The sequence below is a fragment of the Hoplias malabaricus genome, chromosome 14 (assembly GCF_029633855.1).
Source record: "Hoplias malabaricus isolate fHopMal1 chromosome 14, fHopMal1.hap1, whole genome shotgun sequence".
NCBI classification, from domain to species: Eukaryota; Metazoa; Chordata; class Actinopteri; order Characiformes; family Erythrinidae; genus Hoplias; species Hoplias malabaricus.
Genome location: NC_089813.1, coordinates 9633083 through 9649405, shown reverse-complemented (window position 1 = coordinate 9649405; position 16323 = coordinate 9633083). Strand labels below are relative to the sequence as shown.

Here is a 16323-nt window from a genome sequence, read left to right as displayed (position 1 = left end):
TGTTTATGTAAATTTTCATGTCATACTTTGGCATGTTTCCAATACATCATTAGAACACAGCAGCTGTCCTTCACACTGTGTACACATTTCATAAGGAATGGTCCAATAGAAATGGTCCAAAATCACTTGGAATAGAATCTTTTTACATCGACATGCATCGTGTGTATCAGAGGCTACTCCTCCCTCTCCTGTCATACAGCTGAGCGACGCTCGATTGAGGACGACACATGAACGACAGAAAGTGTAAGATGAGAGGGAGGGAGAACACGCTTAGACGACAGGAAAAGAGGACAGAGCAACGTAGAGAAAACAGGAAAATGGGAGAAACTAACAGGAACGACTACCAACCGCGTGTTCTCGGTCCGTCCAATCACATAGAAGCAAGGCTCTCCCAGCTTGGAGTTGGTCATGCAGAGAGAGAGGCTGGAAAGCTCCACTGAATATGAGAGAAAGCAGGAGAGAGAAAGAGAAAAGTAAGAAAAAAGAGAGGGAGAGGAAAGTAGAAAGGTACCAAAGATGAGAAGAAGCATTGAAAAAATGGAAAAGGCCAGAAACCATGAACAATGAGCATGAAGAAAAAGAAGAGATAGGATGACCCAATTAAAACGATAAAAAAGTGTAGAGAATAAAAGCAAGATAAAACGTAAATGCATATGGATAAGATCAAAGCATAAAAAAATAAATATGAAAATGAATGTGAAATTGAAAAGGTAAGAAAGTGAACCCAAGAGGAAGAAAGCACAGAGAAACAGTTGTTAGTAAGTTGTCAGTAAACTGTTAAAAAGAGAAATATCACAAGCAGGAGCTGGCAGTTCAGTGATACTAGAAAAGAGTCACCAGGTCAGTCATCTGACTTGGTGCACAGCCAATCCACCTGCAGTTTTGGTGTTTGGACTGTGGGAAGAAACTGAAGCACCCAGAGAAAACCCACACAGACACAGAGAGAACAGCCCATACCCCTCACAGACAGTGACACTGAAGTTAAAGTTTGATCGGTAGGTTGTTCTAAATGTTGTTCCACTCCAAATCATTCCTCCAGGTGTTCTGATTTCCTCCCTCAATCCGAAAACACATTTTGATAGGTGAACTGGGTGGGGGGATATTGTCCATAGGTGTGTAGATCTGAGTGAGTGTGTGGCACCCTGTCCAGGGTTTGATTCCTGTCTTGCGCCCAAAGGTTCAGAGTAGGCTCGGGACCTGTGATCCAGAATCACTATTCCCAAATGTTATATTTTTCTTTTAAATCTAATGTCATAGAGCTGTGTAGGTCTTTTCTCACTGTGCAGGGACAGCAAACTCATTTCAGAGGTCAGAGTGGTTGGTGACTTGCCGGAAACCCATTAAACTTTCCAAAGCATGCTGCAAGTCAGCAAGTTAGCAAGTTGAGCAAGGCACCTAATCCCCAACAGCACACCGGGCGCTGTAGCTAGGGCTACCCATCACATGTGGGCTCACTGCTCCCTAGTGTTCACTAATGTGTGTGTAAATGTGTGTTTCACTGCACGGATTGGCTTAAAATGTAGAGAAAAATGTTCTCTGTGTGCAAGTGTAGTGGCCAATAAATTGATTCTAATTCTAACCGAAACTAAATCTTGAGCATCCGCCATCTCTGAGTGTCACGCTCTCGTCTGTTTTCCCGGCCATGTGCTCTCTCAGCACATGGCTCTGTTTGTTGTTGCCCTAGTCCCGTCTTTGTTCCGCCTCCTCGTCTGTGTCTCATTTGTTACCCTGCCCCCTCGATATCTGTCTCAGGTGCTGTGTCTGTGTTTTGTATTTAAGTCCCCTTCCCTCACTTCCTCTTGTCGGACATTTCACCTTGGTTGTGTCTCGTATCCTGTTGTTTCATTTCTAAGTCGTATCGCTCCCGTCAGTTTGTCTGTTCCTTGTTTTGTCTCGTCCGTGCCTCGCTTCGTTTCCTGTCATTGTTTTGTTTCCCTGTCGTCATTGAGTCTCACGTCTGTCTGTTTCTACTTTTTCCTCGTTTTGGTTTTTGCCCCTGTCCCAGTCTCTGTTTCGTTATTCCTTTTTTGTAAATAAAGATTATGTGTGTTTTAGCGTATGCGTCCACCTCCGTCAGTCCGCCCTCCGCAAGTCCCTGACACTGAGGTAAATGAGCTGTAACCAATGCGCTAAGGCCCCGTCCACATGTATCCGGATATTTTCGAGTATGTTAAATTTCTTTAGGCTGTTGCTTGCATTTTGGCCTAAACACATGGTCTGAAGTCACTGAAAACAGATTTTTGAAATGCTTTCCAAGTCTGAGTGGTGTCATGTTTACGGGAAAAACTGAGTTTTTTAAAAACGCTGATGTCACACAGCATGCCTGCCTCTGGCTAAAACTCAGACAGCTCTTCACTCCCTATGTAGTGAATTACATAAGTCATAAAACTACAATGTATACATGCAGATAGCACTAGATTTCCGATTGCCACACATGAATACATATAAATGATGTTGTATTAGACATATATAATGCACTATTATATCCCTCCACCCTCTACCACAGTGTTTGGATGTCTGTCTTTAAGAGGCACAATGGCCCCCTCCTCGACTGGCATGATGACTGCTTCGTATTCGTCTGAAAGGGGATATTTTCAAAAACAGAGAGAGGAAAACCTCCATTGTAAAAAAATGATATACGTGTGGACAAGGCCTGGGTAAGTCTAGAATATGTGTATTCATAATTTACCTTTGGGTGTCTTACCATAGTCAGGGACGTATCCATTGCCCTTCTTAAGGACGAGGTGGATTCTCTGTCCTGACGTCCTGATCTGTTCCACGGCCTGACTGTGGGACATTCCAGCCGTGCTGTTCCCATTAATTTCCACCAATTGGTCACTCACCTGGAACATAAAAATAAAAAAAAGGTCAAATTAAATACAGCATACGTCTTCAGCTTATATCCATAATTTTATGGGCAATTTTACACAAAAAATACAGCTACCAACATGTGTTTTTTGATTGTGGGGCACAGGGAGAACACACCACACTCCTCCCAAACAGTGACCCGAGGTGGGAATTGAACCAACAACCCCCGGACCCTGTGAGATAGCGACACTATGTCGAAGTCATATATATGTATTGTATAGATGTAATCAAGCTGGGCAGGTGAAAAGTAAGCACATGATTCCTCACATGAGGCATGTGACGACAACTACTGAATTATCTTGAATGTCTGTGAATGTAACATCATTGACATGCAGTGCACGCACACACACACACACACACACCTGTATCTTGCGGCTGCGTGAGGCTGGTCCTCCCTCCATCAGGCCTAGGACATAAAGACCCATGTTGTACTCACTGCCCCCTCTCAGACTGAAGCCAAATCCAGTGGGTCCTCTCTCCAGATCCACACTGTAATACCGAGAAGAGTCCTGCTGTGAGTGTGTGTGTGTGTGTGTGTGTGTGAGGGAGAAGAGAGAGAGACAGACAGCATTAGTTTTAGATAGTGGTGTGTTGCCATACCAACAGGTCTAAGAGCAAGTAACCGAGGGTGATATATTGCCTCACCTTCTGTTTAAACCTGTGGGATTTCCGGCTTCTGTAATTAGGATCATATTCTGAGTTCTCTGAAGAGTCTGAGAGAGGGTTGGAGCCAGAGGAATGCACAGCAAAGAAGAGAATCAGACGAAGAGAAAAGGAAAGTGAGGATGCATTGCAAAGATATAAATTATGTTCTGATCTTTATTAAAGTATTGCGAGGAAAGTTGAGATGCTGTGTGAAATGTAAACAAACACAGGATCCAATGATGTGCAAATAGTTTAAACATGATATTTTATTAATCGTACAAAGACAACATTTCAAATTTTACAACTGACAAATTGTATTGTTCTTTGTAAAATTTACGCTAACTAAATATTTTTTTCCTTTTTTGCCAAGCATCCCAATATATTACGCTAATGTGCTATTTTTATATATATATTCGCTGTCCAAATAAAAAAATAAAGCGTTGATGTGTATGTGTGTGTGTGTGTGTGTGTGTGTGTGTGTGTGTGTGCGTCTGTGTGTTGTGTCACTTACGGGCACTGGATCGTGGGACAATGGTGAGGCGGAGTGTATTTCCAGCTCGCCGCAGTATCTGAGCCAGTTCTCTGTGCGGCAGGGTGACCACACTGCGGCCTTCCACGGCCTCCAGCCTGTCTCCTGGACGGATCTGACCGCTCCTCGCTGCAGGACTGCCCCGGCGCACGGTCACAAAGCGGTGAGGCAGCAGAGAGACGGCTGGACACACAGAGGGACAAAGAGATGGGTGTTTGGCATAAAAAGATATTTTATATAAAATATAGTATAAACACTAACACCAACTTGAACTCAAATGACCCATCCTTGACCACACATTTTCACAGACCACCCGGTTCACTGAGTGAATGCCCAAAACTCACTGATGCGTGAGGGAGCAAACACTATCTTGCTCGTCTGGTTTGATCTCATATAGCTGCAGAGTGCTGTATGTTCTAACAATTACTGTAGCTGTTTTGTGGGATCAGACCAGATGGGCTAGACTTCAATTCCCTTTGTATTAATGAGCCTTGGGCACCCATGACCCTGGCACCGGTTCACTGATTGTCCTGCTTTGGGCCACCTATATTTCTAAACAAGGCATAACACTCCACAAAGCATGTGGATGCACTGAACAAAACAAAATGACCATTGCAAACTGATCCTTACACTTGCCTGTTTTTCCTGTTTCCAACACATCAGCTTCAATATCAGAGTGTTCAACTGCTGTCTACTTCATCCCACCCCTTTGACTGCCATACAATGATATTCATGCCTCCTGTCAGTGGTTGTTATCTTGTGGCTGATCGGTGTATCATTCATATGCAAATAACAAAATCACTGTGTGTCACTAATGTTTCCAACCTGTGAAATATTGATTCAAATATGGCCAGAATGATGGTATTTTACAGAAAGAACATCCCAAACTCGTTCTCCGTATTCCCGAACAGTAAAGCCATCCGTCTGTCTGTCACTTTTCCCTTCCAGTGTGGAACATCATGGATTATAAATGACCCCTTCAGCAGAGAATCAGTGGTGAAACATAGATGTGGGCTGTGTCTCAATAACTAGCATGCTGCCGTGTTCACTACAGCCTACAAAGCTGTGTCAGGTAGCAGTTTAACGGAAATCAATCTTCATGAAACAGTTGAGTCACTCTGGTAGGATACAGATTAAACCTGCACTCCCAAGTACTAATGCCAAACAAGAAGATTAAAACAACTAACGGAAGCCTAAACACTTAGCTAGCTAGCCAAGCTTGACGTGGCAGAGCTAGCAAGTGTGCTAAAATACAAATACCCCAGATCTACTGAAAAAAATTAAATTTCATTGACTCTAACTCAAATAAATGAAAATAAAAAGCCATACCATGCTGCCAAACTAACTCAGCCCACTGAGTATTGAGAGGGGGAGATAAAGTGGAGATAATGTGGAAATGAAATGGACATAGTGTTTGAGGATTGTGCTGATGATAGTGGATTGTTGCAGAGCTTTTTTGGAGACATGTGGTGAACTTATACTGTAGGATCAACAGACTATTAAGTCCAATGTGATGCCATTAAACTGGTTATGGGCAACCCATCTCAACCCTGTCAGGAGGATGCGTGGAGGAGTGTGATGTGTAAATAACAGAAACATTTGGGTCAGCATATAAAAAAAAAGAATTAAACAATCTATGACCATGTGTTGGCTAAAAGAATGGCATATGGTCCATATTCAATGTTTCTAGGCCTCCCTTTAGTGTAATACATTTTTACAGCAATGTACTGAAATCAATGGGAAGGTAGAAGTGGGGTAGACCTTACTCCAAATGTTACATAGTGCAGGTTCTGCAGTGTGGAGCCCAGAGTAGCAATGACAATCACAACAATTTCGAAGGTGTGATTTTAAGATAAAACCATTACTTGATGTCCCTTTACGTTCAGCAGAGTGAGAAATGTATTATTTTTAATATCCTTCAGACACCATGCACAGGCCACGATGGATAGAATGAAAGATGGAATTACCACAGCCAGGAAGACGACTGTAGAATGAAATTATTTAGAGGTACCCAAGAGCCCTCTTAAGAGTGACAGAGAGAGAGAGAGAGAGAGAGAGAGAGAGAGAGAGAGAGAGAGATATGATGGATGAGAGAAGAAAAGTGAGGAGCATTTGAAGGGGACAGAGGAAGTGAGTGTGTGTATGTGAGAGCAATTATTCACCAGCACAGCCAAAAACCCTCTCTCCTCCTCTCTCCCTCTCTCTCTCTCTCTCTCTCTCTCTCCCCCTCTCTCTCTCTCTCAATGTCAGACTCGTTCCTGAGTGGCCTTCAAAGGCATCAGTCATTGGTAGATGGACCTGCAAGGTCCTGCAGAAGAGGCAGATGAGCTAAGTGGGAAATGTAGAAGTCCACTCAGCACAAAATCATAAACAGTCAATAGGAAAAGTGCTCATGTTCGTCAAGCTCGTGTTAAGGCTTTAGTTATTCATCTAATCAATTAAACTTTGTGGGCAAAATACCTACACTAAAGATATTGTTGTGAATATTTGACTGTATTGAACCAGTAGAGCGTTACTGAGGTCAAGTGAGACGATTAGTCCTGGATCCAGGTGATGGAAAATGTATTACATGGCATCCCGGTCTCACACGTACTCGTGATATAGTCACATATATAGGGGACTGCAATTCGTGACATTCGCATATTTTCCACTTTTTATGCGACAGTATCACAGTTATAAGTGAGTGTATGGGTAATTACCATAGAAACCGTCATATCCGTGCCCCATGTTATGCGACAGTAACACAAAAACTCTTCCTCATTAAAGCGTCATTACCATCCACTGTTAATGCCACTGTTTTATTTTTATTTACGGAAAATATAACCTTACTAATTCATTATTTGCTAAATATTAAAGGAAATAATGGCTAGAGAAATGTCCTTTTCAGTATTAACCTTTTGAAAATTAGTTAAAATAACGTTAATTGAAAGAAATTTTCTTGTTACATTTAGAGCTAAAGTTAAATAGTATAATTCATTCATTATCTGTAACCCTTATCCAGTTCAGGGTCACGGTGGGTCCAGAGCCTACCTGGAGTCATTGGGCACAAGGCAGGAATACACCCTGGAGGGAGCACCAGTCCTTCACAGGGCAACACGCACACACACACACGGACACTTTTGAGTCGCCAATCCACCTACCAACATGTGCTTTTGGAATTGTGAGAGGAAACCGGAGCACCCGAAGGAAACCCACGCAGACACAGGGAGAACACACCACACTCCTCACAGACAGTCACCCGGAGCGGGAATCGAACACACAACCCTGGAGCTGTGTGACTGCAACACTACCTGCTGCACCACCGTGCCGCCCTATAATAGTATAATAGCTAAATATTATAATAAAATACTTTATGCCTTTGTTGGAATAAGAACCTATGATATGTAATTCGCATTATGCCTTGATATGAGTAATGACGCCTGTAATGAGGAAGAATTTTCGTGTTACTGTCGCATAGTGTATCTATGGTAATTACCCATACACTTATGATTGTGATAATGTCGCATAAAATGTTGAAAATATGCGACTATGTCACGAATTGCAGTCTCCTATATATGTGACTATATCACGAGTGAGTGTGAGACCGGGTTGTGCATGGAGCTGCATCACTCCAGAGAATGCGGTTCTACTGCTCCATGGGTCAATGATGAAGTATTTCATACACCTCTTGCTAACATTTGGCGTTGGGCATGGTGACCTTAGGCCAAATCCAAAATCAGAGAAATTACAGAGGGGGCATTGGACTAGACATGAAAATAAATAAATAAAATAAAATAATAAAAATAAAATGTATGTATCTTTACACTTTTATAGTGTCTTTCTAGACACCCAAGGATGCTTTACAATCCAAACTGCTCAGAACACTCAATCCACACACTGGTGAGGAGCGGCAGCCAAACGCGCACAGCGTACTCTCGATAAGGAACGACCGTCCACCTGGAGGACTGCATCGGGCACTAGGGTTTAACCCAGGATAGAGCACCAATCACTCACACATACAGACACTCATTCACACACCAGGACAGTTATTACAGAAGCCAATTCACGTACCCTCCATGTTTTTGGACTGTGGGAGGAAACCGAAGACCCCAGAGGAAACCCACGCAGACACTGGGAGAACATGGAAACTCCACCCAGATGGGACTTGAACCCAAGATCCCAGCGCTGAGAGGCGAACGTGCTAACCACTAAGCCACCGTGCCACCCCACATACTTATGTGCCGCCCCAAAATACTTATGAAAACTGCTTAGGGACCCCAGGATGACAGTAGAAATCCCAAAAATTAAACAAGCTGGTTTAATACAAAATAAAAGTCCTGGACACATGCATAATGACAAGTGTTGTTTCTAGAGGAAAATATATGAATACCTCTGCTTAGGCTCATGTGCAGCTGCACCAGTGTTTCTTCTCATGTCATGCTTTTCTATGGAGATCATACAAGCTGTGTGCGCAAAACTAAACATTAATTTCCACAGCGTACATGAGGTAGCCAGGCGGAGCAGCAATGTACAGATGGTTAATGCTTCGGTCCCTAAATTAAACTCAATATGACTCTCCATTAGTGCGTAGCATTAACAAAAAACAGCAAGTCGTCCTGCACTGACCTACTTACACACACACACTCTGTCTCTTGGGGCCAAACACTCAGTGAGCAGAGATCTTCACTGATGTTTAACGCTGACTAGCTCACTTTGTTTCAAAGGTTAAATATTCATACTAAACTTCCACAACAGACAGCAGTGCTAAACTGCACTACCCCTTTCCTCCTATCTGCCACTAGCTCCGGGGCTAGGCCATTAGTGGCGGTAAATCTCCTCTGTCCAAGGCACTGCTCCATTAGCCCAGTGGACTGATGCTGTGGTTTGAATTGATTTTGATGCTAACAATGCCATCACACTGCTTTTGATCTCTAGATGAAGACTACCTCTCACAGTGAAACAACGGTTTAGCTAGCAAGCTACAGGGATGTTCTAAAACACTTGTTCTTGCAGAGAATGCACAGTAACAAAGTCTGCTGTTATTCTATTATTCAGAGCACATACATTCTCTGTAAAAATTGACTCAACTGTCACCAGTGCTGTACCCATTTTAACACTAGGTTGATCACCCAACAAACGTGTTCTAAGTGCTGAACCAATCATCAGAATCTCGGGTAGGATGGATCCCCCTGCTCCCATCCCAATGCTCACAGTGCTACATATGACAAACATCTTGCAGCTGATGAAACAGGTGTGGGCAGTTTGCATTCTCCAGCACATCAAGCTGTTCAGTGGTTTTAGCAGCAACTGAGGAGACTCATGTCTTCAATACCTTTAATTAAGTACATAACTGTATCATATTCCACTGTGTAATTGCACTGTTTCTATCATTATGAAAACGAACCCTCGCTGATAGAGAAAAATGTTAGTTAGCGCTCTCCTCCAAGCGTGTTAAACTGTCATGACATTGCATTAGTTTACTAAAGCTAGCTTTTGTGTCCCTTTTTTAAAAATTGTATATATATTTAGTTTATTATAGCTTACATTTGTTATGTTACGATGTTAATATGAGTATTGCCGGTTGCCTTGTAACAGATAGAACAACTTATTTTTGATCCAGACTAAGCAGATTAGGAATTACTTACAGATAACATGCTCTAGATTAAAAGTCTTTGAATGTGAACCTTGGGATCCAGGTCCCAGGCTGGGGTTTGAAATGAGCCGGTCCCCAGTAAACATTTAGCCGTTGATTCAATGTTGAAAAAACGTAATGACTGCTGTCTAATCAACGTTCTCTTAAGGTTGAAAATGAAAGTTGAAAAGACGTCCAACCACAGACATTGAAAAGACGACTATTAGACATATTTTGGACGTCCATTGACGTTATTAATTGGTCCCGAAATAAATTACTTGTATAAAACGTGTTTTGGACGTCCACTGACGTTATCGATTGGTCACCACTTAACTAACTTATTAAGATGGATTTTGGACGTCCATTTACGTTTAAAATATGTCCTTGACGGAAAGACTACTTTTAGACCTAATTTGAACGTCCAGGGATGTTCCTTGTTTACTGGGTCAGTACGATACCTATTTCTGGCCAGTCAGGTACATTAACAGTAGCACGCTATAACGTCATGCAGGCCGCCCATTTTAAAACCCAGCCTGGAACCTGAATCCAAATTTGGATTTAAAGACTTCTGCTCTAGGTTAAGATAAGGCTTGCTTCTTTTTTCATATCTTGAACTTCAACGTCAAATCCCAAATGTCAGTAAATATTTTTTATAATTCTTCATGAACATTAACAGTACAGTGTTTTTCTGAGAGAGTCCTTATCTCAAAGTGGAAAAGAGAAGAAAGTGGGGAAAAACAGAGGACTGTAAACAGAAAACGAGGGCTGCTGCAGTCGACTATAATGTTGCCTGCCATTGAAATCATTAGTTTTTGAACAACACTGCAACCAGTATGACTCACACTATTCCTGCCCTAGGAAACACATGAGCTTTATTGCAGCAAAGCAAAGGTGATGCATGCATGCGTGTGTGTGTGTGTGTGTGTGTGTGTGAGTGTGTGTTTTGTCCAGTGTTTGTCTGTCTATACCTCTCTGTTTCTTTCCCCTTTGGGTGTTTCTCTCACAGACAGACTCTCCTCCTCTGTTCTTCATTGTTGTGTTGCTTCACTACCATTAGGTTAAAACAAAAAGCCAACACAACCCCTACTCCCCGAGGCAAATGCTATCTCTCCACACTTTTCTCTTCTCTCTCCATCTGTCCTCCCCTCGTCTTCCTGCCCTCTCCAGCATTCTCTGTCATCCCTGTGTCACTCTCTCTTTCTGTGATCCTTCTATTTCTCTTCCTCATGTATTTTGCCTTTCTGGCATCGTGTCTGTCACATATCACTACCTCTCTCACTTTCTCTCTCATTCCCATTCTCTCTCTCTCCTTTTTCCCTGTCTCTCAACATCTCTTTCTCTCTCTTATTCTCTTATTCCAATTCTCTCTCTCTCTCTCTCTTTCTCTCTCTCTCCCTTTTTTCCTGCCTCTCAACTTCTCTTTCTCTCTCTATCTCCCCTTGTCTCTTATCCCCATTCTCTCTTTCTCTCTCTTCCTTTTTTCCTGCCTATCAACTTCTCTCTCGTTCTTTGCCCCCTTTATCTACTCTTCCTCTCACTTTATCTATACCTCTCCTTCCCCTCTTAGTGTCGCTCTCTCTCTCTCGTCCCTCTATCACTTATTACTCACTCTTCTCTTCTCTCTCTCCCACTTTTTTTCACTCACCCTCTTACCCCTACTCTCTCTCTCTCTCTCTCTCTCTCTCGCTCTGTCTCTCTCTCTGCTCTCTCTCTCTCTCTGTCATTATATAAGCCATCAAACACAGTAAACAGTGTGTGCGTACAGAATGCAAGCTCATCCGTCTATAAAGCCGAGCTGACATTTAAACTCACGCTCTGTCCTCTGCTACGTCCCAAACAATACACTCAGCACGTCTGCTGCGAGAGCTTCACTACAGCTGCCATACGCAACACCAGCCAAGGAAATCCCAGCTCCAACAAAGTAGGAACACTTTCAGAAACTAAAGCATATACAAAGCAACAAATCATAAAAATTCACATAAAATAGATATTTAACCTCAATGGTCAGTGAAATGTTGTATAAACATCTCAAACAGATGATGTTGGTTATAAATGCAGTGATCAGGAAGGGTCTGGTTCTTTATGAGCAGCAATAGGCCAAGGAAGGGCCCTTGTGGTAGTGACACATCTGACAGTTCAATTGAAATCAATGGTTGCAAAGATTCAGGGGTCCACCTCTTGTGGATCAGACATGGCAGTGCTGCTGGAGTTTTTAAACCCCTCAGTGTCAAAGCTGGACTGAGGATAGTCCACCAACCAAAAAAAAAGTGTCCACTGACTATTGATGAAGGGCTGAGGAATGAATTACACAAACTGTGCAGCAACAGATGAGCTACAGTCTCTGACTTTACATTTACAAGGTGGACCAACAAGGAAAGTGGGTCTAATAACGTGGATTGTGAGTGGACTTTAAAACTCTAGCATCACTGCTGTGTCTGATCCACTTGTACCAGTGCATCACACACTAATACACCACCACCATTTCAGTGCCACAGCCAAATTATGTCTGCTCTGTGGTGGAGTGTACAATGGGAAATTGGTTATATAATGTATGCAGTGCATCAGATGGATTAGCAACTATATTTGAAGTAATACAGAGTGCACCTGAACCTGAAAATTAGACAATGAGTGTAGAAGGTATATTAATATATTAATGTTATGACTGATCAGTTTATGTTTATTTACACCTATATGGCTTAGGGTTTAATATATGTCAAGGGTTTAAGACATTACATGGACTTTTATCCATTTTGTGGAGAATTACCATAAACCTTTCCATAACTACTACTAAATTAACCCTAACTATAACTTTAACTCACACATAAAACATGTCTCCACCTTAAAATGTAATGATTTACATTGTGGGAACCAGCTGGTGGCCCCCACAAAGAAGACAAGTCCACACATTGTGAGGATTTGAGACACACAATGTCATGTATACCTGGCACAAAACACACAGAGAGAGACACATTCACACACACACGTTGTTGGCTTTGCCTTAATACACTGGGCTATTTTAACAAACAATATCAACTACTGAATTAAGCTGAAGCATATAGAGAACACAAGACACTAACACACACACACACACACACACACAGCTGTTTAAATCAGAGCTGATTAACAGTGCTGGTAGTGATTAGAATTCAGTCGCAGTAAAGGCCTACCTCCCCCATCTCACCAACATCATCATCCACTTCATCATAATAAAACCGTTCCACAGCTGAAATACATGAGCTAGAACAGTACAATGGCACACTGCATACTAAAATACTAGAAAGAGAGTGAAATGAGAGAGAGAGAGAGAGAGAGAGAGAGAGAGAGAGAGAGAGAGAGCAATGCTATATATATATATATATATACAGTATTCGATGTAGTGGAACTCCATTATTAAGAGTCATACATCACCATCCAATACATTTGGAATGAGTTGAAACAGCATTTGTGAAACACTAGTTACTACAGCAACTAGTGGTGTTTGTATCAAAATTAAAGGCTCAAATTCAGGTTGATGCATTTTTAATATGGCATTAGAAGCTTAGAGCACACAGACCTCTGCAACACACACACACACATACACACACACACACTTATCCACCCTGCAGTGTGCTGTCTCAGGGCCTAACACATACTGACCCATAAAGAGAGCTCATGCTTTTTAAAGCCCTTACCAAAAGCACAAACTAAAGCTGGCTGGGACATTAACCGTGACAGCACCATGCACAAGTGCTTTTCTGCAGCTCAGTACAACACAGAGCACAGTTCTGCAGTGCCTCACACATTCTAGGCTTCAACATTACAGAATTATTAGAATGTCAAATTCAGCTCTTCAGATCTGAGTAAAACACACTGTACATTAATATGCATCATACAAACCATACCCAGCTCTGTTTAGGTCCGTAAGGAAAGGTCAAAGGTCAAAAGCCAAAGGAAATCTGTTAAAACAACAGCCAAAACCTGGCATTCAAAAGAAACTGTAACGTTTTATAGACAACAAAACCGGTCGCCATTAGATCAACGGTAATTCTTCAAGAGACTTTGCTGTGGGTCTGAAAGGATGTGCAGCTGTTAAGAAGCTCTGACTCATAAAAGGAAATAGACACAAAAAAAGAGCAATTGCAAACAATGCAATGAAGCTGCAGGTTTTCTCAGAACAGTGCCCTGGCAGCACCACAGACCACACATCAGCGCCATTCAGTGTGTTTGGGACGTCTTGGATCGTGGGTAGTGCAATATGCTGTGTTTGGGGAGTTACATCCCTGCCGATCTTTTATGAAAGATGTGGACACCATAATGATAACCACGGATAGAAGTGACATTACAGTGAGAAATATTGTTCTCTTAAATCAACACTAGGTAAGGTTTGATATTTATTTTTGCTCCAGGGCTCCCTCTACAGGTGTAGACTTTAAGGGGGAAGAGGTTGGTTTCCTACCCTCCATCAAAAGTTACCAAGTGCAGTTGCTGTAGTGCTGAGCCCAGTCTAAATTCTCAATATCACGGGTCAGTGAAGCGTCACAAAGATTTTGGAGATGAAACTGTAAGGTAAACATACTACCTAGCTTTCCTTTAAATCTATGCTTTCTTAACGTCCTTCATTCATTCATTATCTGTAAGCGCTTATCCAGTTCAGGGTCACGGTGGGTCCAGGGCCTACCTGGAATCATTGGGGGCAAGGTGGGAATACACCCTGGAGGGGGTGCCAGTCCTTCACAGGGCAACACACACACACACATTCACTCACACCTACAGACACTTTTTGAACTGCCAATCCACCTACCAAAGTGTGTTTTTGGACTGTGGGAGGAAACCGGTGCACCCGGAGGAAACCCACGCGGACACGGGGAGAACACACCACACTCCTCACAGACAGTCACCCGGAGCGGGAATTGAACCCACAACCTCCAGGTCCCCGGAGCTGTGTGACTGCGACACTACCTGCTGCACCACTGTGCCTCCCTTCTTAACATCCTCCCATCCTAAAAGTTGTATATGTTGTTCCGAGTGTCCGTTCTTTGGGATTAAATAAGCAAAGAATGGTCTCTGACTTTAGCACAGTATCATGCATCATCACTATGTCCCACTACGCCACCGGTGAAGAGTGGTAGTAGTGTTTATGAGCCTGATATTGATCTGACTGTAGTGCAGTAAATATGCTGAGATGGTGAATGCAGCAGGTCTTTCTGAAACACCAGAGGAGGGAATCCCCATCAAGGCCCTCAGGAGATGTGTGTTGGTATGTGTAAGAATGTGACAGATGCCATTACATTTCTGTCCACGTTACCCCACACAACAAACAAGCAGAAAACAGCATTAAGACAAGAAGCATGTCCCATGTTTATATCCTTCATTATCAATCACAGATAAATGAATGTACCAAGGACACAAAGGCAGTGGTATTGCATTCAAGGGACGTATGTTCTTAAAAAGAACATTCTTCCAAAGTCCCATTTTAAGAGTGAATTCTTGATGCTGCAGTGAATGGTGGGATTTTCAGCCTAGATTAACGCAGCCCAAAAACAATAAATGGGTACTTCCAAAGGTTTTAGTGTGTGTGTTCTTGGATAATGAAATGTAAATTGTGTGGTGGAAGGTTATGTCAAGCAGGAACACATAAGAAAGTACATAAGAACATGCAGGAACACAATATTAATAAAAAACAGCGTGTAATAGATGCAAAGCGAAACAGCACCCCCTTGTGGAACAGGGCCTAACTCTGTGTGAGTATGTGAAAATAAAAACACCTCTTGCGGTGAAATTCCTAATTGTAGGCTAAGTGATTATATATGAGTGAGTGAAGAGGTATGTGAGAAGTACAAGTGTGTGTGAGTGGGTAAGCGAGTGAGTGACTTACAAGCCACTTCCATAAGGTGCATCTAAAAACGAAGTATTCTATTGGTCCATTGGTCATGAAACTTTTTGTACAGTGTAAAGAGCATCAGGTACTTGCCAAAAATGCTAAACAAAAAAAATACGCTGCTAAAGTGTCCGGTCTCCCGACTGCAACTCAGCAGAACAAACATATCAGGTCACACTGCATGTTGCTACTGCAAGCTACAGTTAGATCCACAGCCTCAACACACTCAATCTACTGGGAATTCACAGCAATTACAGCTACCGGCAGAACACAGAGCAAGAGAAAACAAGAGAAAGAGACTATAGTTACGTTTGGATTCCTTCACACTTTTCAGGGCTGATTGTAGTCTCTCCAACATGGCTCGGTGTGTGTTTGTGTGTGTGTGTGTGTGTGTGTGTGTGTGGCAGGGTGCTGATGCTGGATCACACTGCTCTTAAATCCCCACGCATGTGAGAGCAGTCACATGGAAAATGAGAGCAGTGCCAAACAAGTAAACAGTAAAAAATAAAAGAAAAAAAAACAAAACACAAACAAAGCACGCCGCCATCTCAAGGTAGCGCACTCATTTTTATCTTCAGCATCTGAGAGCAGAGAGAGAGAGAGAGAGAGAGAGAAGCAAAAAGCAGACGGTCAGAGAGAAGGAGGGAGTAAAGACAGCGCGTTGGAGAGAAAGAGTGATGGGAGGAGCGAACGAGGGCGAGCGCGAGGAAGGAAAGAGAATGTTGAAAACCACTGCAGAGCGAGTGAGGGAGGGAGGGGTGGTGGGAAAAACAGCAAGAGGGGAAACGAGAGAGAGACAGACTGAGAGAGGGA

General features: G+C 42.6%; 1 protein-coding gene across 1 annotated transcript in view; it reads right to left on the bottom strand.

Annotated features, from left to right (window-relative positions):
• Positions 1-16323, bottom strand: part of LOC136666066 (membrane-associated guanylate kinase, WW and PDZ domain-containing protein 3) — an 85533-nt gene that overhangs the window by 4612 nt on the left and 64598 nt on the right. The window contains exons 13-16 of the mRNA XM_066644051.1: positions 4025-4225; positions 3514-3581; positions 3231-3377; positions 2705-2843 (exon numbers count right to left, since the gene is read on the bottom strand). Of these exons, the coding sequence (XP_066500148.1) occupies positions 2705-2843; positions 3231-3377; positions 3514-3581; positions 4025-4225 (555 nt within the window). The remainder of the gene's footprint in view (positions 1-2704; positions 2844-3230; positions 3378-3513; positions 3582-4024; positions 4226-16323) is intronic.